Source organism: Hevea brasiliensis, chromosome 4 (assembly GCF_030052815.1).
Source record: "Hevea brasiliensis isolate MT/VB/25A 57/8 chromosome 4, ASM3005281v1, whole genome shotgun sequence".
NCBI lineage: Eukaryota > Viridiplantae > Streptophyta > Magnoliopsida > Malpighiales > Euphorbiaceae > Hevea > Hevea brasiliensis.
Window position 1 is genome coordinate 111,282,472 of NC_079496.1, and position 25,787 is coordinate 111,308,258.

The 25,787-nt window shown below is 28.6% G+C and overlaps 2 protein-coding genes across 4 annotated transcripts; both read right to left on the bottom strand.

Annotated features, from left to right (window-relative positions):
- Positions 1–1,161: 1,161 nt before the first annotated feature.
- Positions 1,162–3,412, bottom strand: LOC110634482 (cytochrome P450 CYP72A616). The gene is made up of 5 exons (XM_021783501.2): positions 3,067–3,412; positions 2,760–2,980; positions 2,420–2,664; positions 1,921–2,311; positions 1,162–1,805 (listed from the first exon to the last, which is right to left on the bottom strand). The coding sequence occupies exons 1-5, from the start codon at positions 3,344–3,346 to the stop codon at positions 1,380–1,382; spliced, it is 1,563 nt and encodes a 520-aa protein (XP_021639193.2). The 5' UTR covers positions 3,347–3,412; the 3' UTR covers positions 1,162–1,379.
- A 5,718-nt stretch (positions 3,413–9,130) lies between these two features.
- Positions 9,131–16,639, bottom strand: LOC110634478 (stress-response A/B barrel domain-containing protein UP3). 3 transcript variants are annotated; one of them, XM_058145946.1, is made up of 2 exons: positions 15,859–16,639; positions 9,131–9,202 (listed from the first exon to the last, which is right to left on the bottom strand). In XM_058145946.1, exons 1-2 carry the CDS (start codon positions 16,582–16,584, stop codon positions 9,146–9,148), a joined length of 783 nt encoding a protein of 260 aa, XP_058001929.1. In that variant the 5' UTR covers positions 16,585–16,639; the 3' UTR covers positions 9,131–9,145. The 3 variants fall into 3 exon arrangements, with proteins under 3 accessions (XP_058001929.1, XP_058001930.1, XP_021639188.2); XM_058145947.1 differs by lacking the exon at positions 9,131–9,202 and adding an exon at positions 15,262–15,542 and having other exon boundaries at positions 15,859–16,638; XM_021783496.2 differs by lacking the exon at positions 9,131–9,202 and having other exon boundaries at positions 15,672–16,638.
- Between the last annotated feature and the right edge of the window lie 9,148 nt (positions 16,640–25,787).

Here is a 25,787-nt window from a genome sequence, read left to right on the forward strand (position 1 = left end):
GTATCAAAAAGGTATAAGGAGCATGGGTGTAGGAAGGTGAAAGCTCGAAAAAAAAATGCTGTAGAATTCTAGCCAAAACTGTCTTAGCTTGTAACATGGCAAAGTTTTGGCCAATACAGGTTATTTGACCTCAACCAAATGTGAAGAATGCTAAATGATCTTTAGATGCCTTTGAAACTCCTTCAGAGAATCGCTCTGGTCTGAATTCTTCAGTATCATCTCCCGAACTCGGAATCATGGTGAAGGAGCATTATGGGTAGCACTAGGTCAACCCCCTACTGGGATAGTCATGTCTCTTATCTTGGCTTTTCTTGCCAGTATGGGTGCATAGCTGAAACTATCATTGTCCATGTTAATCAGTTTGAGGTTGTTTCTTGGCCAGCGAGATTGAAAACCTTGCATTCCTCTATTATCTCTTCAACTGTCAACCCATTATTTTTTTTTTTTCACTTGCATTTCCTGAACTGTTCTGTTCATTAGAATGCAAGAGCAAGCTGAGCAAGTAATCAACCTTGGATTGTCCAGTTCTCATTGCATTCTTTTTCCTCTCAACTAAATCTCTCATCATTGATGTGATCTGTGTCCAACTTGTATTCTTCTTCGCTGGAACAAATCTATAAAAATTTGGAACAACTTACGTAGATAATTATTTTTTAGCAAGATTCAAAGGCTTAGTTGTATGTAAACCTCGTAACTTATGTAGGCTGTGCCTCTTATCTAAGCATGGCATGGCCAGTTCAGAATCAGACTGGTCCATGATTTCAAGCAGGTCCTAAGGACCAAATTTAATCTCTAAATTTAATCTCTCTTATTGCTTAATCCTGAATCGGACTAGACTAGAATTTTGGTCCTGTCTAAAAGGAATTATTGGGTGCACCAGGAGTTTGTACTCCCTCTCTCACCAAATACTTAGAACTCATCTTCTAAAATTAAGGAAAAATATGTTTTTTCGTTTCAATACAATGTACTAATTTTTTGTGCTCCGGAATGTATTTTAGAATCTTTCTCTGTCCAGATTGGCCAGAATTTAAATTGTATTACTACAATTTTTGCCTTGATTCTGAAAGTGAAAGTAAGACTTGGAAGAAGTAAGATCTCGCAGAGCTGATAGTATGACTTGAGAGAGAGCCGGATCATTCTAAATAATCAGATGCATGATCATTCTACTCAATCTAAGTTTGACCAGTCAAACATTCATTTAGCTGATTTTAATTACAAGCATAACCTTTATTAGTATTTATTTCTGGAATTCAATATTGGGAAAGATTACAATTCTGTTGCGGCAATCTGAGACGCAAGGGGAAAACTCTTCTCTTCTGAGATGGAAGAGACATTATTCACAAGATGCAAGTCATTGTGTTTGCCAGACAACTTGTAGCTTACAATTGGCGAATGAAAACTTGAGCTCCGTGTTGTGGCTGCATTGTCATAACAGTACAAGGAGCATGAATGTAGGAAGGTGAGAGCTCCAATGAGAAATGCTGTAGAATCATAGCCAAAACCATCTTAGCTTCTAGCATGGCAAAGTTTTGGCCGATGCAAGTCCTCGGACCCCAACTGAAAGGGAAGAAAGCGAAATGATCTTTAGATGCCTTTGAAACTCCCTCAGAGAATCTATCTGGTCTGAATTCTTCTGCGTCATCACCCCAGAACTCTGGATCGTGGTGAATGAGCAATGTGGGAAGCGTAAGGTCAACCCCTGCTGGGATGGTGATGTCTCCTATCTTGGTTTCCTTGTGAGTTTGTTGATAAAGAGCAATAACAGGTGGATACAACCTTAAGATTTCATTCAGGATCATGGTTACCTGCAATAAAATGTTGCACCAACGATATTTGATGAAATTAATTAAAATCTTTTAGAGAACTTAACAAGCTGCAGCATCAATCTTGATGAAGATTATATGGTGATTAAATACTCACAATCTTGAGATGGGTTAAGGCTTCAAAGTCAGGTTCTTTCTTCCCACAAATTTGCAGAACTTCCTCCCTAGCCTTTTCTTGCCAGTCTGGGTGCATAGCTAAGACTATCATTGTCCATGTTAACAAGGCCGAGGTTGTTTCTTGGCCAGCGAGATAGAAAACCTTGCATTCCTCTACTATCTCTTCAATTGTCAACCCATTGCTTTTTGTGCTACTTGCATTTTCTGAACTGTTCTGCTCACTAGAATGCAAGAGCAAGCTTAGCAAGTCATCAACTCTGGATTGTCCAGTTCTCATTTCATTCTGTTTCCTTTCAACTACATCTCTCAGCATTGATGTGATCTCTATATTCAACTTGTTTCTCCTCTGATTCTTCTTCGTTGGAACAAATCTATGAAATTAGGAAAAAAGAGATGCTTTAGATAACCCTTTTTTATTGTTGCAAATATCAGTTATCAAAGGCTAATTTATATACATAAACATTGAAATTAATCAGCACCTGAAACCAGGAATATACAAGGTTCGCATAGCTTCCACGGTCAGCACCACCAACTCCTGTTGAAGTTGAAATATCTTCTTTCCTTCTTCGTAATTGCTTCCAAATGCTGCCCTTGAAATGATATCCTTTGCTGTTTTTTGAAGCTCAGGCCAGACATCCACTTCACAAGCTTCTTGATGATTGACCATCTTCTTCCATTGTTCTATCATTTCTTTACAACTTATCGCAAATACTGGTATCATCCCCTTTAAGATTAAATCCAATTCAATGATGAGAACATTTTGTAGTGAGCTTAAGTGTGAATTTAGCTCAATAAAATCAAAGCAGAAGAGAAGCTGACCTTAAGTTTTTCTAGGTGGAAAGCAGGATTTATCAATCTTCGGTGTAGAGCCCATTTCTCACCATCTAGAAGAGTCAGTCCTCTTGCAAGAATGAGAATAAGCGGGCTTACTGGCGGCTTTTGAATGTGACCTTGCTTGTTATACAGTACTTCTTTCATTAGTTCTGGATCCGAGATGATCAACCTTGGAGTTTTCCCATTCCAGAACATTGATATCTTCCCTGCAAAAAAGATCAAAACATTGTAACAAGCACTAGGCAAACAAATATTAATAGTGATTTCACCTCAAAACTCATGCTCAGCTTACCGTACTTCTGAACGATATTAAGAGTAAATGGATCAACTCGCTGAACAATCTGGTGGGTTAGATTGATTGGTTTGGACCATGCTTCAGTTATCATCCTTATGCAATTCTTCATGTCCCCAACCAACAGCTTGTAAGGTGTGCCTTTTATCCCTTGTTTCTTCAGTTTCCTCTCAAGCGACTTGGGTTTCCACCAAATTGAGTATGCAATTCTCCCAGTTCCATAGAGCCCAAGGAGAAGCAATAAAGAAAACCCTAAAGAGTGCAAAACAAGATCATCCATGGCAAAAAAACAGAGTTTGTCTTGTGAAAACTAAATTTCTTGGATATTTGATGGTTATTCTCCAACACTTGTTCCTTTAAATAGAGGGAGCTCTTGCACATTATTATCTCTGCTTGAAATGTACTTTTCCATATGGTACTATGATTAGTCAATTTCTTTCCTCACAATAGAAACTTGTACGATTTGGATTTTGCTTTGGAATATAATTTTTTTTTCAGGTGTTTGACTCTTTTTTCTTGGGGAAGAAGATATACAGGTAGTGAGCCATAAGCTTGGAAGCTTCCATGTCCAACGTGATAATCGTTAGTATATATCTTTTAAAGTCTTTCTATTGCATAATAAATTAATAATTATATATCTATATCAATAATAAAATAAATAATATAATATATATTTTATTAATTATTTTATATATTTACAATATCAATTAAATATAATTTTATTATAATTATTATTTATCGATAATAATTATTAACTGCATTCAATATTTTTTCCTTGACGTGAGGATCAAGCTTAATTTAGCTTGGCCGCAAAAGTAGAACTAGAAGTAGCAATGTCATCGTCAATGGGATGGGACCATGTGATTGAGACATTGTGATGGGTGAGTGCCAGATTAGGTGAAAGAAACCAAATAAAGAAAAGATATTGCCATTTATTGGCACAACGGGATTGGGAGCTTACAGTCCAGTTTTGATTAGTACAGGCAGTAGAGCCTCCATGGCCAATAGAGTAGCAAAAGCATAGATGAATTAGGATACTGCATCTACTTTCTGACCCATAACACCATCATCCATGACATGGGCTTCTCATTTGCTTCTCAATATTTCCACACCGTTAAACAGCACAATTTGGCCAGTCTCTTCTTCAGAATAGATGAGAACAAGAAAACTCACTGACATTTCTTTCTTCCTCGCTTTCCTCTGAAAAGTTATTGAATATCTAGATTCATCTTAAGATGAAATGTGTTTACTTCCGAACCCTAATGTGTACTAAGAAGAAAAAATCAAATAACATTTCTACCAAAATTTCATTTTTTACTCAACAACAGAGCATTGGCATATATTTGAGGGCTGCATCAGTCCTGTTTCTTTTGTCGCAATTTCAATATCAAAGATGAAACATCATGTTTAAATAAGTACACAAATCTAAGGTGCACATATAAATTGTACAATTACACAATATATAAAAAAGAGAAGAAGAATAACGATAAAATGCAATAACTCTCAAATCTTAACGCCCACGGATGTATTAAGAATAGGTTTCTTAAAAGAGTAAGATACAATTACTAAAAATATTACAATATTTATAATCGTCCATAACGGCCCCGCACCCCCAAATTGGTCTGGGCTTTTTGCTACCACCACAGATCTCACTTTTTATCTCAATCCGGTCACAACGCAAAATTTCCGGATCGAATCACAATTTGGGTTCATAAAAATATATCTAACGTTCAAGCTACATAAAAATAACACATCAGATGCAGAAAACCTAAGGAATAAAGGACGTAATACAATCTTTAGTAACTTTCAGATGTTCAAAGACATTCATTACCAAGAAGCAAATGTATAACTAAATTAAAAGAAAAGTTTTACTTTGCTAGTGAACGTGTAATTATCATATTGCTGCACTTACAGCAGGACATTACATACATGACTTTTCAAGCGGAAAGCAAGAGTTATCTCATGCTTGCAGAATCCTCCCCATGTGAGTATATTAGAGTAAGGGTCTTTGCCTAATGGCTAATAATGGTAATCATCCCTATTCCCTCCCTCTGTAACTTTATGCATTCGTGAGTGAAGCATCCAAAATCCCATTCCAAAGAATTATAAACCCCTCAGTCCTTTGACCCCAAATAGCACGGGAATTTTACCGTACAAGAGCACAGTGGAGCAAAAATTATGAAAATATGGTGGATCAAAAAAAAATTACGAAAGTGGGGTGAGCGTTGTAAAAACGCTATTCAAATTCTCATGCAGGCTACAGACACCATTCAAAATGGCGTGCAAATATTGAATAGTGCCAGACACTATTCAAAATGGCGTGCATGAGCTGGACACTATTCAAAATGGCGTTCTTACATCCCGCACGCCATTATGAATGGCGTCTAAGTCTCCCACCAACAAATTAATATTTATTTACATTAATTGAGAAATGTATTAATATTTAACTCTACTTTAATATTTACATTGCACTTTTTTAATATTTACATTATATGAGATAGAAAAAATAGTGAAAAAAAATAATTACCGTTAATTAAAATAATTTCCATTTTATTATAAATTTGGATAATTTATTTTATTGATTGCAAATATTAAATTGAAGTATTAAAAGAAATAAAATTATTAAATATTATATGTAACCATTTATAACAATATATAATTTAAATATTATAATTTGTTTTTTTTTAGTATCAAATTCATTATTAGGAATGTTTACTATACAGGTGTACTTTGCAATAACTTAAATTTATTTAATATTATTAACAAAATTAATGTGTAAAGTGTGATTTTATTTACTATACAGGTTTATAGTGTCGGACGCTTTTCAAAATGGCATGTAGGAGCCAGACACTATTCAAAATGACGTTTTTGCATTCCACACCTCATTATGAATAGTGTCCAAGTCCCCCACCAACAAATTAATATTTATTTAGATTAATTGATAAATGTATTAATATTTAACTCTACTTTAATATTTACATTGCACATTTTTAATATTTACATTATATGAGATAGAAAAAATAGTGAAAAAAAATTACCGTCAGTTAAAATAATTTACATTTTATTATAAATTTGGATAATTTATTTTATTGATTGCAAATATTAAATTGAAGTATTGAAAGAAATAAAATTATTAAATATTATATGTAACCATTTATAACAATATATAATTTAAATATTATAATTTGTTTTCTTTTAATACCAAATTCATGATTAGGAATATTTACTATATAAATGTACTTTGTAACAACTTAAATTTATTTAATATTATTAACAAAATTAATGTGTAAAGTGTGATTTTGTTTATAGATAAAAAATAATAATTGATATAATATTTGAACAATGCGATTGAGAAATTTTTCTGTTTTATTTTTTAAGACATGTTATTTTGTAAAAAAAAAAAGAAATAAAAAAAGAAGAAATAAATTTGTTTTTCTTTAAATTATTAAAATTTAAGTCATATGAGACAAAAAAAAATAGTAAACAAAATTTATTATCCTCAATTAAATTAATTTCCATGTGATATTAATTTGTACTCTTATTATAATTACTTTTTATTTTCAATTTAATTATGCAAAATATATTTAAAAAAATTAGACAGCATATCGTAGCAATTGACCTAAAGCAAAATATAAATTACAACAAGTATTAATAATTAATATACAAATGAAAGCAAATATTTAAGTCAATTATGTGCCACAACCCGGTCTTTGTATATGTCATCTCGGTCAAAGAACTCGATGTTGTCCCCCTCCTTGATGTTCTTCTAGATCACCTTGTGCATATTGAGGTTGGCTAGGTTGCCCTTGTTGTCATCCTGATGATTCCCCCCATGCAGTATAATGCACAACATTTTGTTCATTGTGTCCAAATAGACCTACACTAGATGGAATATGGCCTAAGGCACCAGACTAATATGGTGCAAAGTATTGATCTGAACTATATCCACCAAATTGACTAGAACTATAGTGTGATGGCCTAATGGTAGATGGCCTGCCAAAAGGAGGAAAAAAGCCACTGAATGGTGTTTGCGGCTGCTAACTCTCAGTATAGTCAAATGGCATCCAACCAATGTAATGAGGGGGGATAGATTCTGAATAAGGTTGGAATATTGTGGATGGTCCTGGATCAGACGGTGCAAGAGCTGAGGGAATAGGATCAGAAGGATCAGGCGTGCCGATGTCATGCAGTAAGGGTGAAATGCGACAGGTGGGGGCAAAACATCATCGGGTGGTGAGCCTCGATGCACTGAGTGTTGACGACGTCGAGTAGGACGTGATCGACGTCGTTCTGCTCTATGTGAGGGCTCAGGTTGGTCCTCTTGTAATTCATCATTAAAGGGTGCTGCTTGAGGTGCGGACTGAGGAGGTGGCATTTGACAAAGCCGACTTTCTTCCTCTAAAGCAATCATCATTTTCCTTAATGTATGCTTAACTTCTACCACATTTTGTGTTGATGGGTTTTATAATTTTAGCAAACAATCCTCAATTGCGTCCTCCTGTGAAAATAAAAGGTAAATGCATTTCTTACATTTTGGGTTTAAAAAATATAAAATTATTATTACTAAGTAATTAATAATGAAAAAATATGTGTTGTAAAGGATTACCAAACAATCAATAGCAGCTCCACTTATTGAGATCTAACGTCTCGCAACTCGACCATACCACTCCATATATTCATAATAATGGTGGAGTGGTTGTGCCATTTCTTACCCTTATAATGTACTGTTCTCGCCTATTCCAACGATTAATGTATGCCGCATGGTGGTGCGCCCAGTTACTCTCACTAACTCGAAGAGTAATGTCATGCAACTCATCTGTTTGCAAGGGTGGTTGTGGAATAGGTTGGGCCAAATCAAATTGCCTCATCACTCTGTCAGGTTGGTGCCATTCAATAATATGGAAGTAAATTAATGGCACCACTGCCTTCCAAATGGGACAGCCTTAGATACATATGTCGGGCAGCTCATCCAATAATTTTTCAGTATATGGTTCCCATGTAACCTGCAAGTCAATGTTAGCAAAACATCAAGTAATTATAAATATAGGAAAAATATAACATATTATTTTAAGTAAGATTTATTGAATTTTGGTTTACATTTTCAGGTTGCATCCGGTTAAGGTTGTATCGGATTTGCGGAAATACATGGGTTGTTACTTCAGTAATCTGTCAAACTCTACTTCATCTGTTAGTTGATAAGAAAATTTAAAATGTAATGCAATAAAAATCAATTTAATCTTTTCTTAGTATATATATATATATATATATATATATATATATATATATATATATATATATATATTTTTTTTTCTTTTTTTTTTTTAGTGACATACCTTGCACCTAGGGGTGCATCATGAGGAGCTGATGGATCTCTTATTGATGGAGAGATTATTTTAAATCTCTCCCAGGCCCATATGTGCAAAATAAATAGTGGTCCTGAAATCTCCTTTGTTTCAGTAATAGCAACACGACAAAGCTCACAATAAGGAAAGGCTAAGCAAGCTCCACCCCAACTGTATGTCGCAGCTTCCCTCAAGTCTTCTAAAAAGGGTAAGAACATCAAGTTCACCCGTGATTTTGTTTTGTCAGGAAACATCAATCCAATTAGTTGTAATATGAATGCTCTTGCATGCCATAACAATGTTAAGTCATCAGCATGATGTGGAATAGCTCCAAACTCATCATTTAGCCATGATAATTTTAGTGTATGTCCTCGAATCATTTATGAGGGTGGTCTAGCGCCCAACAACATCTCACAAACTTCTGGCCAATCCACTCGTGACATTCTAGTAACAGCTGAACCATTTACTGGTAAACAAAAAATAATGCCAACAACCTGAAAACTGATTGTGTACTCACCAATTGGCATCATAAATGTATGGGTTTTCATGCCAGTCAAGTGAAAAAAATCATAATCTATCAATACCAATAAATCTCGAATCAACAAGATGAGGAACAATTCGGTCATCAATGTCAAAATGCAATATGTTCCCCTACCTCCTGCACGTAAGCACTTCATGCTCAATCGTACCATTCCAAATCCCTTCAAAACGGTGTTGGGGCTAGAGTCGAAGAAGCTCTAGATCAATTGGACCTGGGACAATGTAATCTCCTCTTTCTTGTTGTGTAGCCATACCTATTCATTGCGGCAAATATACATTTTCGATTTGTTTTTTTCATAGTTACAACAATGCATATATTTCCTTGGTACATTGATTATTATATAAATGGTATAAAAAACATGTAATAAAAGTATTAAATAATGTAAATAAACAGATCTCATTCATTGCATTAATTAATGCGTCTGCATTACATTTTCAATACAAAGATATCAGTACAATATTATTTACTACATCAAGAAAATATATAAACATTAAAATACAATATTAGAACCAACTAGGTTAGCCTAAATATTTGATTCACCGGACATGATCTAACTAACTTGTCATAAATTTCTTGATCTAACATGTAGTTGATTTTAGCTAACATGGGCTTCACTAGAGTATGTTTATTATTGTCACGCATTTTTATACCACTTGACCGACACATTGTCCTCGTAACGACCCAATTAGCATTCGTAGTGACCCAATTAGCATACTCTTTGACAAATCCTTCAAGTCGCAGTAAATATGATGGGGTACGGTTAGCTTCTAATTTTCACCATACACAGTCAAGTATACCCTTATCTTGGACACAACTAAAAGCTAACCTTAAAGCTAAATATCTACATTTATCTGTTAATAGCTCTCATTCCCATATAATTTCTTGAATGAGCCCATTCACCCTTATCATATGCTTAACAATGCATAGCAGGTAATCCCCCATACTTGATAGTCTTACTTCCATAGGGAGGTTAATCATATTCCTAATTAAACCATGTACCCCTGCCTGTTGTTGTTGACTGACAATCCTTTTTGGAGTGCGCATTACAGGAGCCATTATTTTATCTAATACATAAACAAAAATGAACAGACATATAAATAAATTTGAAACAATGCATTACAAATATCTTATAATAAGTAAAATGAAAGCATTAACCCCTGTTACATTTACATGCATAAAATGAAAACATTAAAATAAAATTACTTTGTAACATCCTTTGAGAATAAGAAAAATACAATTGGATGGTTTGTTCAATACATTACTATTTGAAAAGAGTAACATAATTAAATAATGATGTTTTTTTTTTGCACCGGCCAATTATTTTTTTCTGTGTCCTTGTTCACAACAGAGCGAACAGTGGATATTAGACGTCTCCCAAACTTTTCTATTCACACTATAATCCATTTCATTCTTCATTCTTGAGGATTTTGGTCTTCCTTTAAACCTTTTTCGTGTCAGGTTAGGCACAAGAATTGGATCATTGTCTATTGGCCAATCATCATAATGTCCAAGTGCATGAAACTGCCACTCATAGCACTTAAGTATTTGCTCCAACGTATAATAATTTGAAACATATTGCTCATAATTAATTGACATTAATTGACATGCTGCTATGACATGGGGAACATGGAATGCATATTTCTTGAAACTTCCCACACGTGCATATCCTTTCATGAAGTCTGACAATATGCTTCTTCCCAGATGTACCCTTCCAAACTTCAAATTCATCATAGTCAAAGTTAAACAACCTAACATTAAGTGAGTTCGCTTCATTTAAATTTTCATTCTAAAATTTGACGACATGCTGGGGTTAAGTTGAAGCCTTGTAGCAGTTGTTCATGACATGTCGTGTGGCGCGTATCAAAATATTCGACACACTGAAAAAATATTTTCTCTACCATTGCAGTTATTGATAATGCACGGATCTCCTTCAGCATTCCATTAACTGACTCAACGATATTGATTGTCACGCTGTCATACATTTTCCCTCCATCATGAGAACGTGTCCATTTTTCTAAATGTATCTTTTTGGCCCATTCAAACGTGTCTGGATGCTCAGTCTTGATTGTGTTCATGGCCTCATAAAAATTTTTTTTATGAATTTGGTGAGCTGTTACAAAATAAATGTAAAATATTTTTATTATGTGACATTCAAACTTTAATTAACATTACCATATAAATACTAATCTTCTAAAAACTAACCTGCCTTTCGAAGAGCTTCTTTCATGTCAGTATTTTTGAACTTTGTGTTATAATTGCTCAATATGTGTCTTAAACAATATCGATAATGTCCATCAGGAGGCCGCCACCAATCTTGTTGCATTGCCTTTTTTATGCGAATATACTTATCTAATATAACACAAATATAAGAACGATCAGTCACAAACACCCGTAAACAAGACATGAACCAATCCCAATTCCGTGCATTTTCACAATCAATTGTTGCCCAAGCAATGGGGAAAATATGGTTATTACCGTCTAATGCTGTAGCACAAAATAAACACCCTTTGTACTTTCCATATAAAAACATTGAGTCTATGAAAATAACAGGGCGACAGTATTTGAAACCTTCAATTGTTTGTTTGAACGCCCAAAACATTCTGTCGAAAATCCGATAATTGGGTTGTAATTTATTATTTACAAATAGAGGGTCATCTTCAATAAAAAAACGCAGAATCAGGGTTATGTTTGTACAAAGCAAGCATGAATTGCCACAATCTTGTAAAAGATCCCTCCCAACCACCAAAGATCTTCATAATTGCATCGTGTCTAGCCTTCCATGTCTTTCGATAACTCGGCATATATCCAACCCTATCTTTGATTTCTGCTTGCAACACAGATATCTTCACATTTGGTTGTTCTCGTACAATTGCAAGGATGAAATCTAATATAAATCTGCTATCCAATTGCTTATGGTCTTGTGAGATTGATGGATTAACACATGTATGGGGTCCGTTATACCGAGTAATTTTCCATATATCAGATCCTTTCCAACGAGACGCACGCATTCTCCACTTACAATTGCTCTTTATATCTTTGCACCTGATAGCATATGTTCTGCTCTTTGTCTCTTCACAAGAAAACTCATGGTGCCTAAGTAAATGATATTCTTTGGCAGCTTTTTGGACAGCTTCTCAGGAAAGGAATATCATTCCAACTTCAAACTCATTCGACAGATCCCACGTTGAACAACATTGTGGTTTTGACCATCGATCAACTGTTAGTAATGAAAAATCTATTTCAGAGTAAGGTGGAGGAGGGACAACAGGCGTTACTGGGTTCGCAATATGAGTGTTATAGTACAAAGGCAAATCTACTACTAGCTCATTATCACACTGAACATCCTCATTTACGTTTGTATCATCACTATAAATCCATTGTTTATCAGAATCTTCTTCGATCCCATAAGATTTTGAATCATATACCCATTGACGCGGACAAATATCTTCACATTCATTGATAACCCCAAAACCTTATCCTCATCCGTACTGCCATGAATTTGAGATGATTAATAGCATAAAACCGTATCATCACTTGCATGTGCAGAAGCACCTACATCAGTACTAGTAGCATTTGATGGTCCTGCTTCATCAACAATATTTGTGGTTGCATCCAGTCGAAAAATGTCAATATATAATTCAATCAATGACATACCTCCAATTTCATCAATGAAATTAAACATAATATTTACATCATCATCATTAGACAAACCCATGCAGTCCCATTTCACTGAACCATCTTCCACAATAGGTTGTCTAAATAAGATATCCGATATAAAATCACATCCAGCTTTAAGACCAATTCCAGGTACTATTTTCATACCTAAAGTACTAAAATCAATGTGTTTACCAATACTAATGACCGTCGATAAACCCCCCACAATAGTAATAGCCTTCATTATCCATAATAATTTCTTCATCCCAATATAAAGTAGTAAAAGATGGAATTGACATTTTTTTATTAAAAAAAAGGTATTATTTTAATAAAGCATGACAAAAGCTATAAATTAAAATTTACATATATTATTATAAAAAACATTTGTGTTATATTAAATTAAATTAAATATTTGTATGAATGGGTTCAGGTCTCAAATACCAACCCGGTAAAATCCGAACACTACTGCAACCCATCAATAATATTAATTTAACTAAGTCGAACTCGTCCCAAATCCCGTCCTATTACGAGTTGGCAAATGCCTAGCCCGTTCCCATCTATAAGGATGACAAAGGATTTTCAATGAAATTTTTACAACCAGTAAGAATTGCTACAACTGCTTCCATAGGGATGGTTGGGTTGAGCAATTCTAATTAAATATTCAAAAAAATAAACATTGTATTTTTTTAATCATTATATTAAACTATTGTATTTTTTTTAAATTAAAAATTACTAGACATATAATTACTATATTTTTAATTTTTAGGCATTACTTATATTTTGAATATTCTATGAATTTTTTGAGAAAGTTAAACTATTATTTTTTGTTTATGTAAATTTTTTTAATCACAATATTCAACTATTTTATTTTTAAAAATTAAAATTATGTATAATTACTATATATTTTTTATATTTCAATTTTTTTTTATTGTCTATTGAATATTTTCCTAATTGTATAATTTATGTGATATTTTCCTATAATTTATGTAAATTTTTTTAATCATGATATTCAATTAGTTTTTTTAAAAATAAAAATTACCTATAATTACTATACTTTTATTTTCAGGCATTATTTATATTTCAAATTTTTTATTTTATTCTTATATATTTTCTTAATTGTATAATTTATATTATATTTTCCTACATATCCTTCATTAACTCATTTTTCTATGAAATTTTTATGATCTTAAAATAATAATTTAGGTTTTTGTAAATTTTAGCTTTATGCAAACTTTTTATTCAACATATCAAAATATTATATTTTAATATGAAAAAATAAAATTTTATCTTCGGCCAAATCTATGATTTTTCTAATTTTTTATTTTTTAAAAATTTGATGTTAATAATACACATTTTAAAATATTTTTTTAAAATATTTTGTTAATAATACACATGATGTTAATAATATTATTTTCTAATTTTGTTATGTCTCTATTAACTTTATTTCTCTCTTACAATCTTTACAATTGTAGTGTCGACTTAAATTTCTAAAAATAATCCATATATTATTTTCAGGTTACCTATAACTTACTCAAGTATTCAAATAATTAAATTACACATAACACTAAAAATTCATATAAAACTATATCCCTAAACACTAATAATATCACAAAAACCTACTTCACATCATAACACATGCATGCATGCATACTTACAAAAATTATTTCATCAACTTTCTCTAATAATAAAAACATTTAACACTCAAATATTTCAATATATTACAAGTAAATAGGTGACCCAACTAACAAAATAAATACCTTAAATTTTCAAGGACAAAAATTCGGCACAAATAACTTTTCTAAGCTTCACTTATGCTATTCCAACTAAGAATCGAACTAAACCTTTTTTTTCTTTCCACGACTGCAGCTCCTCTCGTTGTTGCTGGTTTACCAAGCAAGAAGAGTGACAATAGCTCTACTAATTTTACACCAACAAAAGAGAAAATGAGAAGAAGAGAGTGATGATCAATATTAAAGGAAATGAGTTCGGCTTCGTGTGTGGCATAAACTGAGGGAGATGAGGCTGTGTATATAGAAAATTTGAACTCTGGACGCCAATAATATTAGCGTCCCACGCACACTGAACTATCCCATCCCTCTCTGCAAGATTTACTGGGTGAGTGACCTGAGCTCTGCACGCCATTGTGAATGGCGTCCCAACTGCAACCTGCACGCCATTTATAACGGCGTCCGCTTCATCAGCAACGCCTGACGTGACTACCTGCAGAGATTCACCGGAAAAGTTATCGTGCACTTCAGACACTTATTTTGAATAGTGTCCCGTCTCCATACGCTATTTTGAATGGCGTCCCGTCCCGTCTCGCCACCTTTCCACATTACCATTTTTCACCCAATTTAGGTAATTTTTATAATCAAAACCTTGTCTTGATAAAATTTATACCTACACTACCCCATTAGGGTAAAATCCCCAAATAGCACCATGTGCAGTCATAATCATTACTGTAATAAACAGTGGCTATTCAATTCCAGTGCAGTCTTCACAGCGATGCAACCATCTCAAGAACCATGAAAATACTGCTAGCACAAAAGTTAGTAATAATGCTAGCACAAAAGTTAGTAATAATGCTAGCACACAGTACCCAGTTATTTATTTTCTTTAGGATTGAATATCTAATTTTCACTTCTGACCTTCAAATCATCAGTGGAAAAATATTTCCATAATTCCCAAGAGTCTACAATCTCCAGCATATTCAATCATACTTGAATATTTGGAGACACAGTTCCTTTCTCAATTTCAATCACAAACAAGTATCAATCTCCAAAATTCAACGAGAGAGACTGGCCACAAATAGACAACATAAGCCTTCCAATGATTTTCCAAAACCCAAATGGAAATGATCAAATCAATAACAAAATTTGCAGAACGTCCTCGACATTTCCTCCGTATCAATCTATCCAAGGCGACTACCTTCATCCTTTCTACACAAAAATACACTTCATGATCACATAATTTAATCCTTAGCCAAGCCAAGCTCATCAACAAGAATAGTTTCATAAATGCCATATAAACAATCCAAGAAAACCAAATGCGAAGCATAAGGAAATATGTAGACAAACTAAACAATCCAAATATATAGAATCCTTAGTTATGCAAAATCAATTATAGAGCAAATCTTAATCCAGTTCTAGCACAGAAATACAAGACATGACATGCATGTGAAGATTAAAGACTTGCAGTCTATGGAGATGGCACCACATAATCGACAACAATAAAGCTCTCTAGACAATCTTTCACCTTCTCTCTTTGCAAGTTCACCAGTTCTTCTTTCGAATCCACAGCCTCTATTCCACTCACTCCTGGAAAAACCGCAAGCGAGGCGATTGAATAACCTTTGGCTCTCGCTGGAGAGAAATTCTCTCCACAAGTTATCTGATTGATCTCTCCAAAACTCCCCTTGATCCCTTTAATAAGGGCCAAAATCTCATCTTTCACTTCCTCGCCCAAATTTTCCTTCAATTTTAGAAAGATCACTCTTATTGCGGAACCGGGAGGTAGGACAATGGGGCCTTGGAGATCATCGGCAACCCAATCAACAGCCATGATGTCATCGCAGATAGGGAGAACCGACTCTTTAACAGCGGTGAGGTGGCTAGGATGTACGGTATAGGCGTTGAGGTCATCTCTGGAGGAGTAGCGGCTGTGAAGCATGTGAGTGAAGGGGATGGGAGAGGATTTGGTGCGGTAGAGTGGAGCGGCGGCAAGGTGGAGCACGGGATCAAGAGAGACGAGGGCGTTGAGAGAGGTGAGCATGGTGTTGACTTCGGTGGGGTCCGTGTTGTCTTTGACTTTGAAGAGGACAATGTGTTCGATAGTTGTTGTTGACATCTTGATCGGAGATTTGCGAGAGTAAGGCCTGAAGGAGGAGGAGGGAAGCTTCAGGTGGTGTTTGGGGGATGAGAAACTGAGGGAAAGTGGGGAAGAACAGAGTAAGCCAGGGGCCACCACACACAGCATCCTCATCTTATAAGCGCCAGCAGTGACAGTGATAGCTGCCGACTAGGAGCTAGCGAAGTGACTAACTAACTGACGATTCCTCTCGGATTTAATAGGCTTATTATTATTATTTTTTATTTTATATAAGCACAATATTCATGTTATGCACAAAAACAATATATATATATATATATATATATATATATATATATATATATATATATATATATATATATATATTATTTTTTAATTAAAAAATTTTAATATTATTATTTAAAATATTAAAATTTTAAAATATTAGTAATAAATTTTAATAAATAAATTAATAATTATTTTTAAATTAATAAACTTAATAATTATAAATTTTTTTAATGGCTATAAATTATTCTTCATATATAATAATAATAAAATTATTTTAAAATAATAAAAATTAAATTAAAATTTATTAAATGCATAAAAATTTTTAGATATTCAAAGTAAATATAAATCTTAATTTTATTGTAATTGAATTTTAAAATTAAAAGTCTTGAGTTTTTAAATTATTAGTAATTAAATATTAAATATAATTATAATAAATGTGTTCAAAAATATTTAACTTTCTTTTAAAGTAATTATAATTAACTTTTTAAATTAAAAAATAAAAAATTTATAATTAATGAAAATTATATTTGGTAATTAATATTTTTTTATTATTTAAATTTATATCAAAATAATTAAGAATTGTATTTAAAAATAAATTAATATAATAATTATATATTACAATTGTTTAAGAAATATAGAAAAATTATTATCAATAAATTTAATTAAAAATTATTGCTTGCTATAAATGTGACAAATTTAAAATTTTATCTTTTTTTGAATTTATTTTATAAAATCTGAACAATCTCTTCATTAGAAAGCGAACATGAAATATATATAAATTGGTATATGTGTGTTCATTGAGTATAATTAATAAATTAATATGATTAACTCTTGGTTTTTCTTATCTCTAATTAAATTAAAATTTTATAGACATTTGTAATAATAATAATAATAATAATAATAATAATAATAATAATAATAATAATAGCTACTTATTATAATATTAAAATGTAATAATTATATAATTTATAACTTACATATACATAATTAGGAAATTAATAACTTAATCATAATTTATAGAAATTATATTATTAATTAATTTTTTAAATAATAATAAAATAATATAACATAACATGATTAATATTAACTAAATTAATAATATTAATTATTTATTAATATACTAAAAAAATATCAAAAAAAATAATGAAAATTAAATATTAATATAAATTTATTGTTTACCATAACTATAAAAATAAATTTTTATTTCATTTCATTTTTTCATAATTCATTTTATATAGCATTCAATATATAATTAAAAATATATCTTTATTAAATAAATACTAAAATAAAATAAATAAACGATAAATTTATAAAATTATTAAAATATGCCTAATATTTTTAATTAGTTAACTATAAAAATTGTGATAATGATGATAATAGTAAAAATAATTAATTATAAAAGTAATAGTAATAATTAATTACATTAATTAATATAATTATTAAATATAACATCTATATATATATATAATAGAGAGTTTTTCCTGTACCTAATTAAATTGAGGTTTCTACATAATAATAATAATAATAATAATAATAATAATTACTTATTACAATATTAAAGTAATAATTAAGTAAATAGTTTGTAACTTATATACTCATAATTAAGAAATTAATAACTTAATCATAATTTAAAAAAATTATATCATTAATTAATTTTTCTAAATGATAATAAAACAATATAACATAATTAATATTAATCAAAGTAATAATATTAATTATTTATCAATATATTATAAAAATATAAAAAAATGAAAATTAAATATAGATATAAATTTCCTATTTGTCATAACTATGAAAATAAATTTTTATTTCATTTCATTTTTTTATAATTCATATATATATATGTGTGTGTAAAATTAAAAAGTGTAAAATTAAAAATATATCCTGATTAATGATTTTAATTTAAAGCATATATTTTAAAGGAAATTAAACTTAATAAAAAAATTTATCATTAATTTCTAAAAAAAAATTTAAATATTTTCTGATTCTTAGTTCTAATTTTAAACAGATATTTTAAAGAAAATTAAACCTAATTACAGTAATTAATAATTTTTCATTATTTAAATTTGGAAGATCATATTAATTAAGAATTGTATTTAGAAAAATAGATTATATAATAATTATATATTACAACTATTTAGGAAATATATGTAAAATTTAATTTTGATTTTTTTTAAATAACCTTTAATAATTAGACATCTTTTAAAAAAAATCAATTATTAATTTCTCACAAATATTTAAATATCATTGATTCTTGGTTCTAATTTAGAACAGATATTTTAAAGAAAATTAAATTTAATTAAAACTATTTAGGAAATATAAATAAAATTTAATGTTGACCTTTTATTTTTTTTTTTAAATTAAAGATATTTAAATTTAGAAGTTATATAATAATTATATATTTCAACTCTTTAAAAAAATACTAAAAAGATTAGGTCTCAAAGACAGAGTCTTTTTTATAGTTATCATTCTTTCTTCTTCTTCTTCTTCATTTTATTAGTGTTTTGCTTTAAAATGATAATTCTCTTTATAATTCTTTCTGGATTCTCACTTATTTTGCCACTCTTTATGGTAATTTTGCTACGCTTTTTTTCATTTGACTTGGCTACACTTGTTTCTGTGCTCTGTTTTTTGTTAGGATTGCTGATTTTCTACTTAATTTTTCTAAAAATAAAAATATTTCAACTTTATTTTTAAAAAATACGAAATACCTTCCTTACTAAGAATATTATTTTTTTGAGCAAAACAGGATCACTCTATTCTAATGCCAGTTAAACAAAAATTGTCTTTATTTATTTATTTATTTGTTTTCTTTAATATTATGGGAGGCATGTTTTATTTGTTGAGGTGAATTTTATGATGAATATTCCTAGTATTTGATTTATAAATTTGAGATTGTAGAGCCCCCCAGCAGGCCTAAAAATTTAAGCTATTCAATAATAACTTATTAGGTTATAATTTTATGTTATAATATGCATATAAAATATAAAATTAAAATTTCAATATCAAATATAACCCATTTAAATTTAAAAATTTTAAATAATTTTTAACTCATTTTATTTTTTAAAACCATTTAAATAACAAACTCATAAATTTTTTCTTTATATTCAAATAAAAATTTTCAAATTTTTTTTCTTTTTAAATTTTAAATTTCTAATTTCTTAATTCACATGATAATTCTACTAAATTCTTAATTAAATAAATAAAATTATTAAAAACAAAAAAATTTAAAAATAAAAAAATAAAATAATAAGAAAAAGAAATAATTGGAAATTAAAAAAAAAAAAAAAAAATCTCTAATAAAAATATAAAAATGGTAAAAAAAATATAATACCCATAAATGTAAGAATGCAATTTTAAATATATAACAAAATCTCTATACAGCGTAAAAAGCATTCACTGGAGCAAAAACACATCATTCATTATCAATATAATATATCATCATCACCTCTCTCATAATTAACACACATCTGTACTATCATTCAATATACATGGACCATGCTAAACACCCTTCTCTCTTATTAATAACCCCCAGAACAAACGAAGGACTCAGGACCTTACCCAACCAAAGTCGGGTCGATACCAAAGAACTGCAGCTCCCAACTCCGAATCATCGGTCGATGCACATCACTCAGCTCGCCCAGCCTCCCGCACACCCACACCCACACCACACCACAACATCAATGCAGCATATATGCCTATGAATTACAACAACATCATGCATATATGCATTTAACTGATACATAATTATATGCATATATAAATATGAAAATAATAAATATGATATATATATATAAAATTAAAATTAATATTTTTATATATATAAGCAATTGATAAATTCATTATAATAATACGATAATATAAAAATTATCTAATAATTGATTCTAAAAATTAAATAATAAATAAATAAATAAATATTAAAAAAAAAATAATAAAAATATCACGCAAATAAAATAATAAAGGAAATAAACCTAAAACAGGCTAAACCTAAAACACATCACTACCTCTAAAATAAGAGGCTCAAATATTTCTTCTAAAAATCAAATTAATACTTACTCAAATCCTTATCCATCTCATTCTCAAATAATTAAATTTCAAAATTAAAAAAAAAAATTTTAATTTTAATATAAAAAATTTTTAAAAAAATTTTTCAAAAAAAAATAAAAATAAAAAAATAAAAATTTAAAAAAAAAAATATAAAATAAATTTAAAAAAATTATTAAATTTTAAAAAATATGATTTTTATTTTTAATATTTTTTTCGATTCAATTTAAGTTATATTTATATTTTTAATAATATTATTATTTTTAATATTTAAATTAAAATCCTCATAATTAATTATTTTAAAAAAATAATTATAAAATTTTTAAAATTTAATTTTAATTATTTTAATATTAAAAAATAATAAAAATATAATAAAAAAAAATAATATAAAATAAAATTCTCAAAAATTCACTCAAATACCAATATTCATAAAAAATATTTCAATATCTTTTTATTTTTTTTTTTTTTTTTTTTTTTTTTTTTTTTTTTTTTTTTTTCATTTATTTATTTATTTGTTTAGAATTAATTTAAAAGATATAAAAATAATAAAAAATAATTTGTGTCTCAAAAAAAAAAAAAATTTTAAAATTGAAAAATCTGAGAAATCGAACCATCTCCAACCACCCACCGCCGGCTCGCGGCGCCGCGCACCAGGCGGCGCGCGCCGACGGTGGCCAGAATCACCGGCGGATTCTTCCTCCTCCTCTCCTCTCCCCTCCATCCTCTTCTCTCCATCGGTCGGATCCGATCGTCGATGATCATGTCAGATCAGAAGAAAAAGCTTGAAAAACCCGAAACTTCTCTCCTCTCTCCTCCTCTCATCCTCACTCTCATTTCAAAAAAAAAATTTTCAAAAAAAAAAAAAAAAAAAGCCTTCAAGCTTTCGGACATCATCGAATCGATCGGATCGGACGAATCGGAGAATCGGCGAAAGTCGGGGCGATCTCCTCCGCGCGTCGCTCCTCTCTCTCTCTCCTCTTCTCCTCTCTCGTGGTGGTCGTGGTGGTCTGGGTGCCGGCCAGGGGGCTGGGCCGGGGGGGGCGCCAAAGGAAGAGAGGAAGGAAGAAAGAAAAAGAAGAAGAAGAGGAGAAAGAGAGAAAGGGGGGAGGGGGCTTTTTTTTTTTTTTTTTTTTTTTTTTTTTTTTTTTAAAAATATGTGTTGTGGGAAGATGAAACCACTGCGTATCCATTTCATTTTCAATTCAATTTTTTTTTTTTTAAAGGGTTGTTACAGAGCTGATCTAATGATATGTTTATAGTACAACCTCCAAATGAAGACACATGGCTTGCAGTGATTTATTTGCCTCACTTCAAGTCTGAAGAATCATTACAATTCACAAATGATTGAATTTGGATAACAGATAATAGAATATTATTCTCTTAATTTCTTGTACTAAAAAAATTGAACTTTAATATTAATAAAAAAGAAAATATGTGTATTTAAGTATATTAAAGATCCTTTTTATGTATATTTAGACAGTAAAAAGTTAAATTTGGATTATAACTTAAAAATTAAAAAAGGAAAAAAAATTGTTATCAATAAAATTGACAAATGAGGTAAGGGAAAAAATTGTAAGTAATAAATTTAATTTAATATAATTGGCTTATTGGGAAATGAGAAAATATTGCTAGCAATAATTCAATTTAATATTGTCAATTAGCACAAGAGAAAAATTGACTACTTTAAATAGTGTCACGTGATATAAATATAATTATTTTAGAATCCTATGTGACAGTAACGGAGGAAAACCTATAATTAGTGTATGTGGTAAGGCAATAAATTCAATTTAATATTGTCATTTGACATATTATAACTTTCAAGAAATATAAAAAAATAGTCATCAATAAATATAATTAAAAATTACTAATTGGTATAAATATGATATATTTAAAATTTTACCTTCTCTTGAATTTATTTTATAAAAATATGAACAACTTTTTTATCAGAAAGTGAAAATGCAATATATATAAAATTAATATATATTTTTATTAGGTAAAATTAATAAATTAATTCAATTAATTTTTTATTTTTTATTTCTTTAATTAAATTAAACTTTTCAGGTAATAATAATAATAATAATAATAATAATAATAATAGCTATTTATTATAGTATTAAAGTGTAATAATTAAATAATTTATAATTTATATATGCATAATTAGAAAATTAATAACTTAATCATAATTTAAAAAAATTGTCTAATTAATTAATAAAAAATAAAACTTCAAGTATATGTACATATAATTTTTCTAAATAATATTAAAATAATATAATATAATTAATACTAATATTAGTTATTTATTAATTATACTATAAAGAATATCAAAAAAATAATAAAAATTGAATATTAACATAAATTTCTTATTTTTCATTACTATAAAATAAAATTTTATTTATTTTTTCATAATTTATTATATATATAATTAAAAATATATTTTTATTAAATATGTGTTAAAATAAAATAAAATCAAGGTAAATTAAAATTTATTAAATATATAAAAGAGAGAGAGGATAAATTTTTTAATTTCATGTGATAAAAGGACAAAATATTTAACTCAATGTGATAATTTTTATAGTATAATTTTAAATTATTTTATTAATTTTAAAATGTATAATTCTTCAATCTTTATAATTAAATAAAATAATAAAAAATTTAAGAATCTTTAAATGAAAATTTTATAAATTTTTGAAATATATCTACTATTTTTAATTAGTTAGCAATAAAAATTATGATAATAATAGTAATAGTAAAAGCAAAGATATTTAAAAGGAAATTAGAATTAAATAAAAAATATAATTAAATACTTAATATAAAAAATAATAATTACTTACATTAATTGTTATAATTGTAAAATATAATAATTTTTATATAGTAAATATCACGAGGCAGCACCAAAATTTAGAGTGTCACATGACAATAGTAAGAGAAAATCTCCTTATTATATATATATATAATTGATATATGTGGCAATGTAATAAATTCAATTTAATATTATCATTTGGCATAAATGTATTAATTTTAGAATTTTATGTGACAACTCAAGAGAAAATTTAACTGTTTTAAATGTTGTCGCATAGCATAAATAAAGATTTAGAATCGTATGTAGCACCACAAGGAGAAAACATATCTACTTTATATATATATATATATATATATATATATATATATATATTGGCTCGTTGAACCATTTTAATATTATTAAATTAATTTTATTATTTTAGAGAAATTAAAATTTATTATAAAATATTAAAACTTTTTTGGCAACAAATATTCAAACTTGTAATGCAATTTACGTAACGCATTCATAGCATCATTGAGAACTAGAAAATTCTTTGATATTTAATTTTTTTAATTAGATTTTATATATTTTCCAATATTTATTAAGTAATTTTATGTTTAATTTTTATCAGATTTTATATATTTTCAATATTTATATTTAAATATATTTTAAAATCAATTTGTGCTTATTAATTAAATTTTATCTCTAAATAATTTTAAAGAATAAATTTTAAATTTTTTATAGAGTAAAAGTAACAACAGTAAAATACTTAAAAATTTTATTTTCTCAAATTGTATTTTTTATAGAATTAAAGCTTTATACTTTGTATAATAATTAATAATTTGTTTTACATATTTAATTAAAATATATATATTAACATATTTAATTAATATTATTTTATATTCATTAATTACTCTATATCTTATTTTTATAATCTATTTTATCTATATTAAACATACATCAACAAAAAATAGTATGTGCTGAAGAAAATGATATGAGCAATGATTTTACGAAATGTAAAAAGATAATAAAACAATGATTAATTTGTAATTTCCTTTTGAGAAAGAGGGGTTGAATTTAAATTAATTTTAGGACAATCGTAATATATAATAATCGAGGAAATCAATTTTTTCCATTAATATAGGTAAGAAAAATAATTTCAAAAATAAATAAGATATTTTTTATATAATCAAATATGTGTATAAAAACAATTAAAGAAAAAAGTTTTTATATGGGTGAAAATTAATTTATTAATTAGGGAAAGAAATAAAATCATTTAAGAATATATGAGGAATTTCCTATTAAAGTGAGTGGAAATTAATTTATTAATTAAGAAATGAAAGGAAATGAGCTAAAAATTAGTTGAGAAATTTCCTATTAAAAAGGATGAAAATTAATTTGTTAATTAAGAAAGGAAAAACAATTAAAAAATAATTCAGTAATTTCCTACCAATATGTGAGTATAGATTTTTTTATTAATTATTGTATAAAAGGTAATAAATATGAAATTTCTTATCCATTTAAATAGTAATTGGCTTGCTATTATTTCGATATATCAATTTCTTTTTATAGCATGTAACGTGGCAATATTAAGGAAGAAAAAAATTAAAAAAATTATTTGTAAATATAAAAATTTGTTTAATTAATCTTTTTATTTATTTAATGCCAATCAAAAAATTTTGATATTTAAACTTAAGTCATAATATATAAATTATTAGATGCCAATAAAAATTTGAGGACCTATTAATAAAAAAAAAAAATAAAAATTTACTATATTTACTTAATTTTTTTATAAATATTTAAAGAAACTAATAAAAAGAATTTAAGAAATAATTAATAAAATACTAAATTTTACACCTATTAAAATAATTTTAAAAATGTTTGGGCCCCCTTAGCTCCTCTGTCTTTATTCATCCCTCTGCATGCCTTCCATTTAGGAGTGTGCAGTTTTTTGTTTAAATCGAAAAACTGAATCGAATCGATTAATTTGGTTCAATCAGTTCGGTTTTAAAATTTAATCGGTTCGGTTCGGTTTATAATTTTGATAATTTCGGTTAATCTGTTCGGTTCGGTTATTTTCATAAAAAAATCAAAAAAACCGAACCGAAATTATTAATATATATAGAAAATAAAAAAATCGAATCAAATTGAATCGAACCGAATCGAACCGAACCAAAATCAAAGAAAACCGAACCGAACCTAAAGATTTTTGAGTTTTGATTTCTAATTTTTTTTGTTTTTATGTTTTTATTATTTAGATTTAATG

What these genes read in the sequence shown, in the direction of transcription:
- LOC110634482 (XM_021783501.2), bottom strand. Translation starts at nt 3,346, where the DNA reads ATGGATGATCTTGTTTTGCACTCTTTAGGGTTTTCTTTATTGCTTCTC. An exon ending in TTGTATATTCCTGGTTTCAG is followed by an intron (nt 2,312 to 2,419) that starts GTGCTGATTAAT and finishes CTAATTTCATAG; the next exon opens with ATTTGTTCCAACGAAGAAGA. An exon ending in CCTTAACCCATCTCAAGATT is followed by an intron (nt 1,806 to 1,920) that starts GTGAGTATTTAA and finishes ATTTTATTGCAG; the next exon opens with GTAACCATGATCCTGAATGA.
- LOC110634478 (XM_058145946.1), bottom strand. Translation starts at nt 16,584, where the DNA reads ATGAGGATGCTGTGTGTGGTGGCCCCTGGCTTACTCTGTTCTTCCCCA. An exon ending in TGAACTTGCAAAGAGAGAAG is followed by an intron (nt 9,203 to 15,858) that starts GTGAAAGATTGT and finishes CGCAATGAATAG; the next exon opens with GTATGGCTACACAACAAGAA.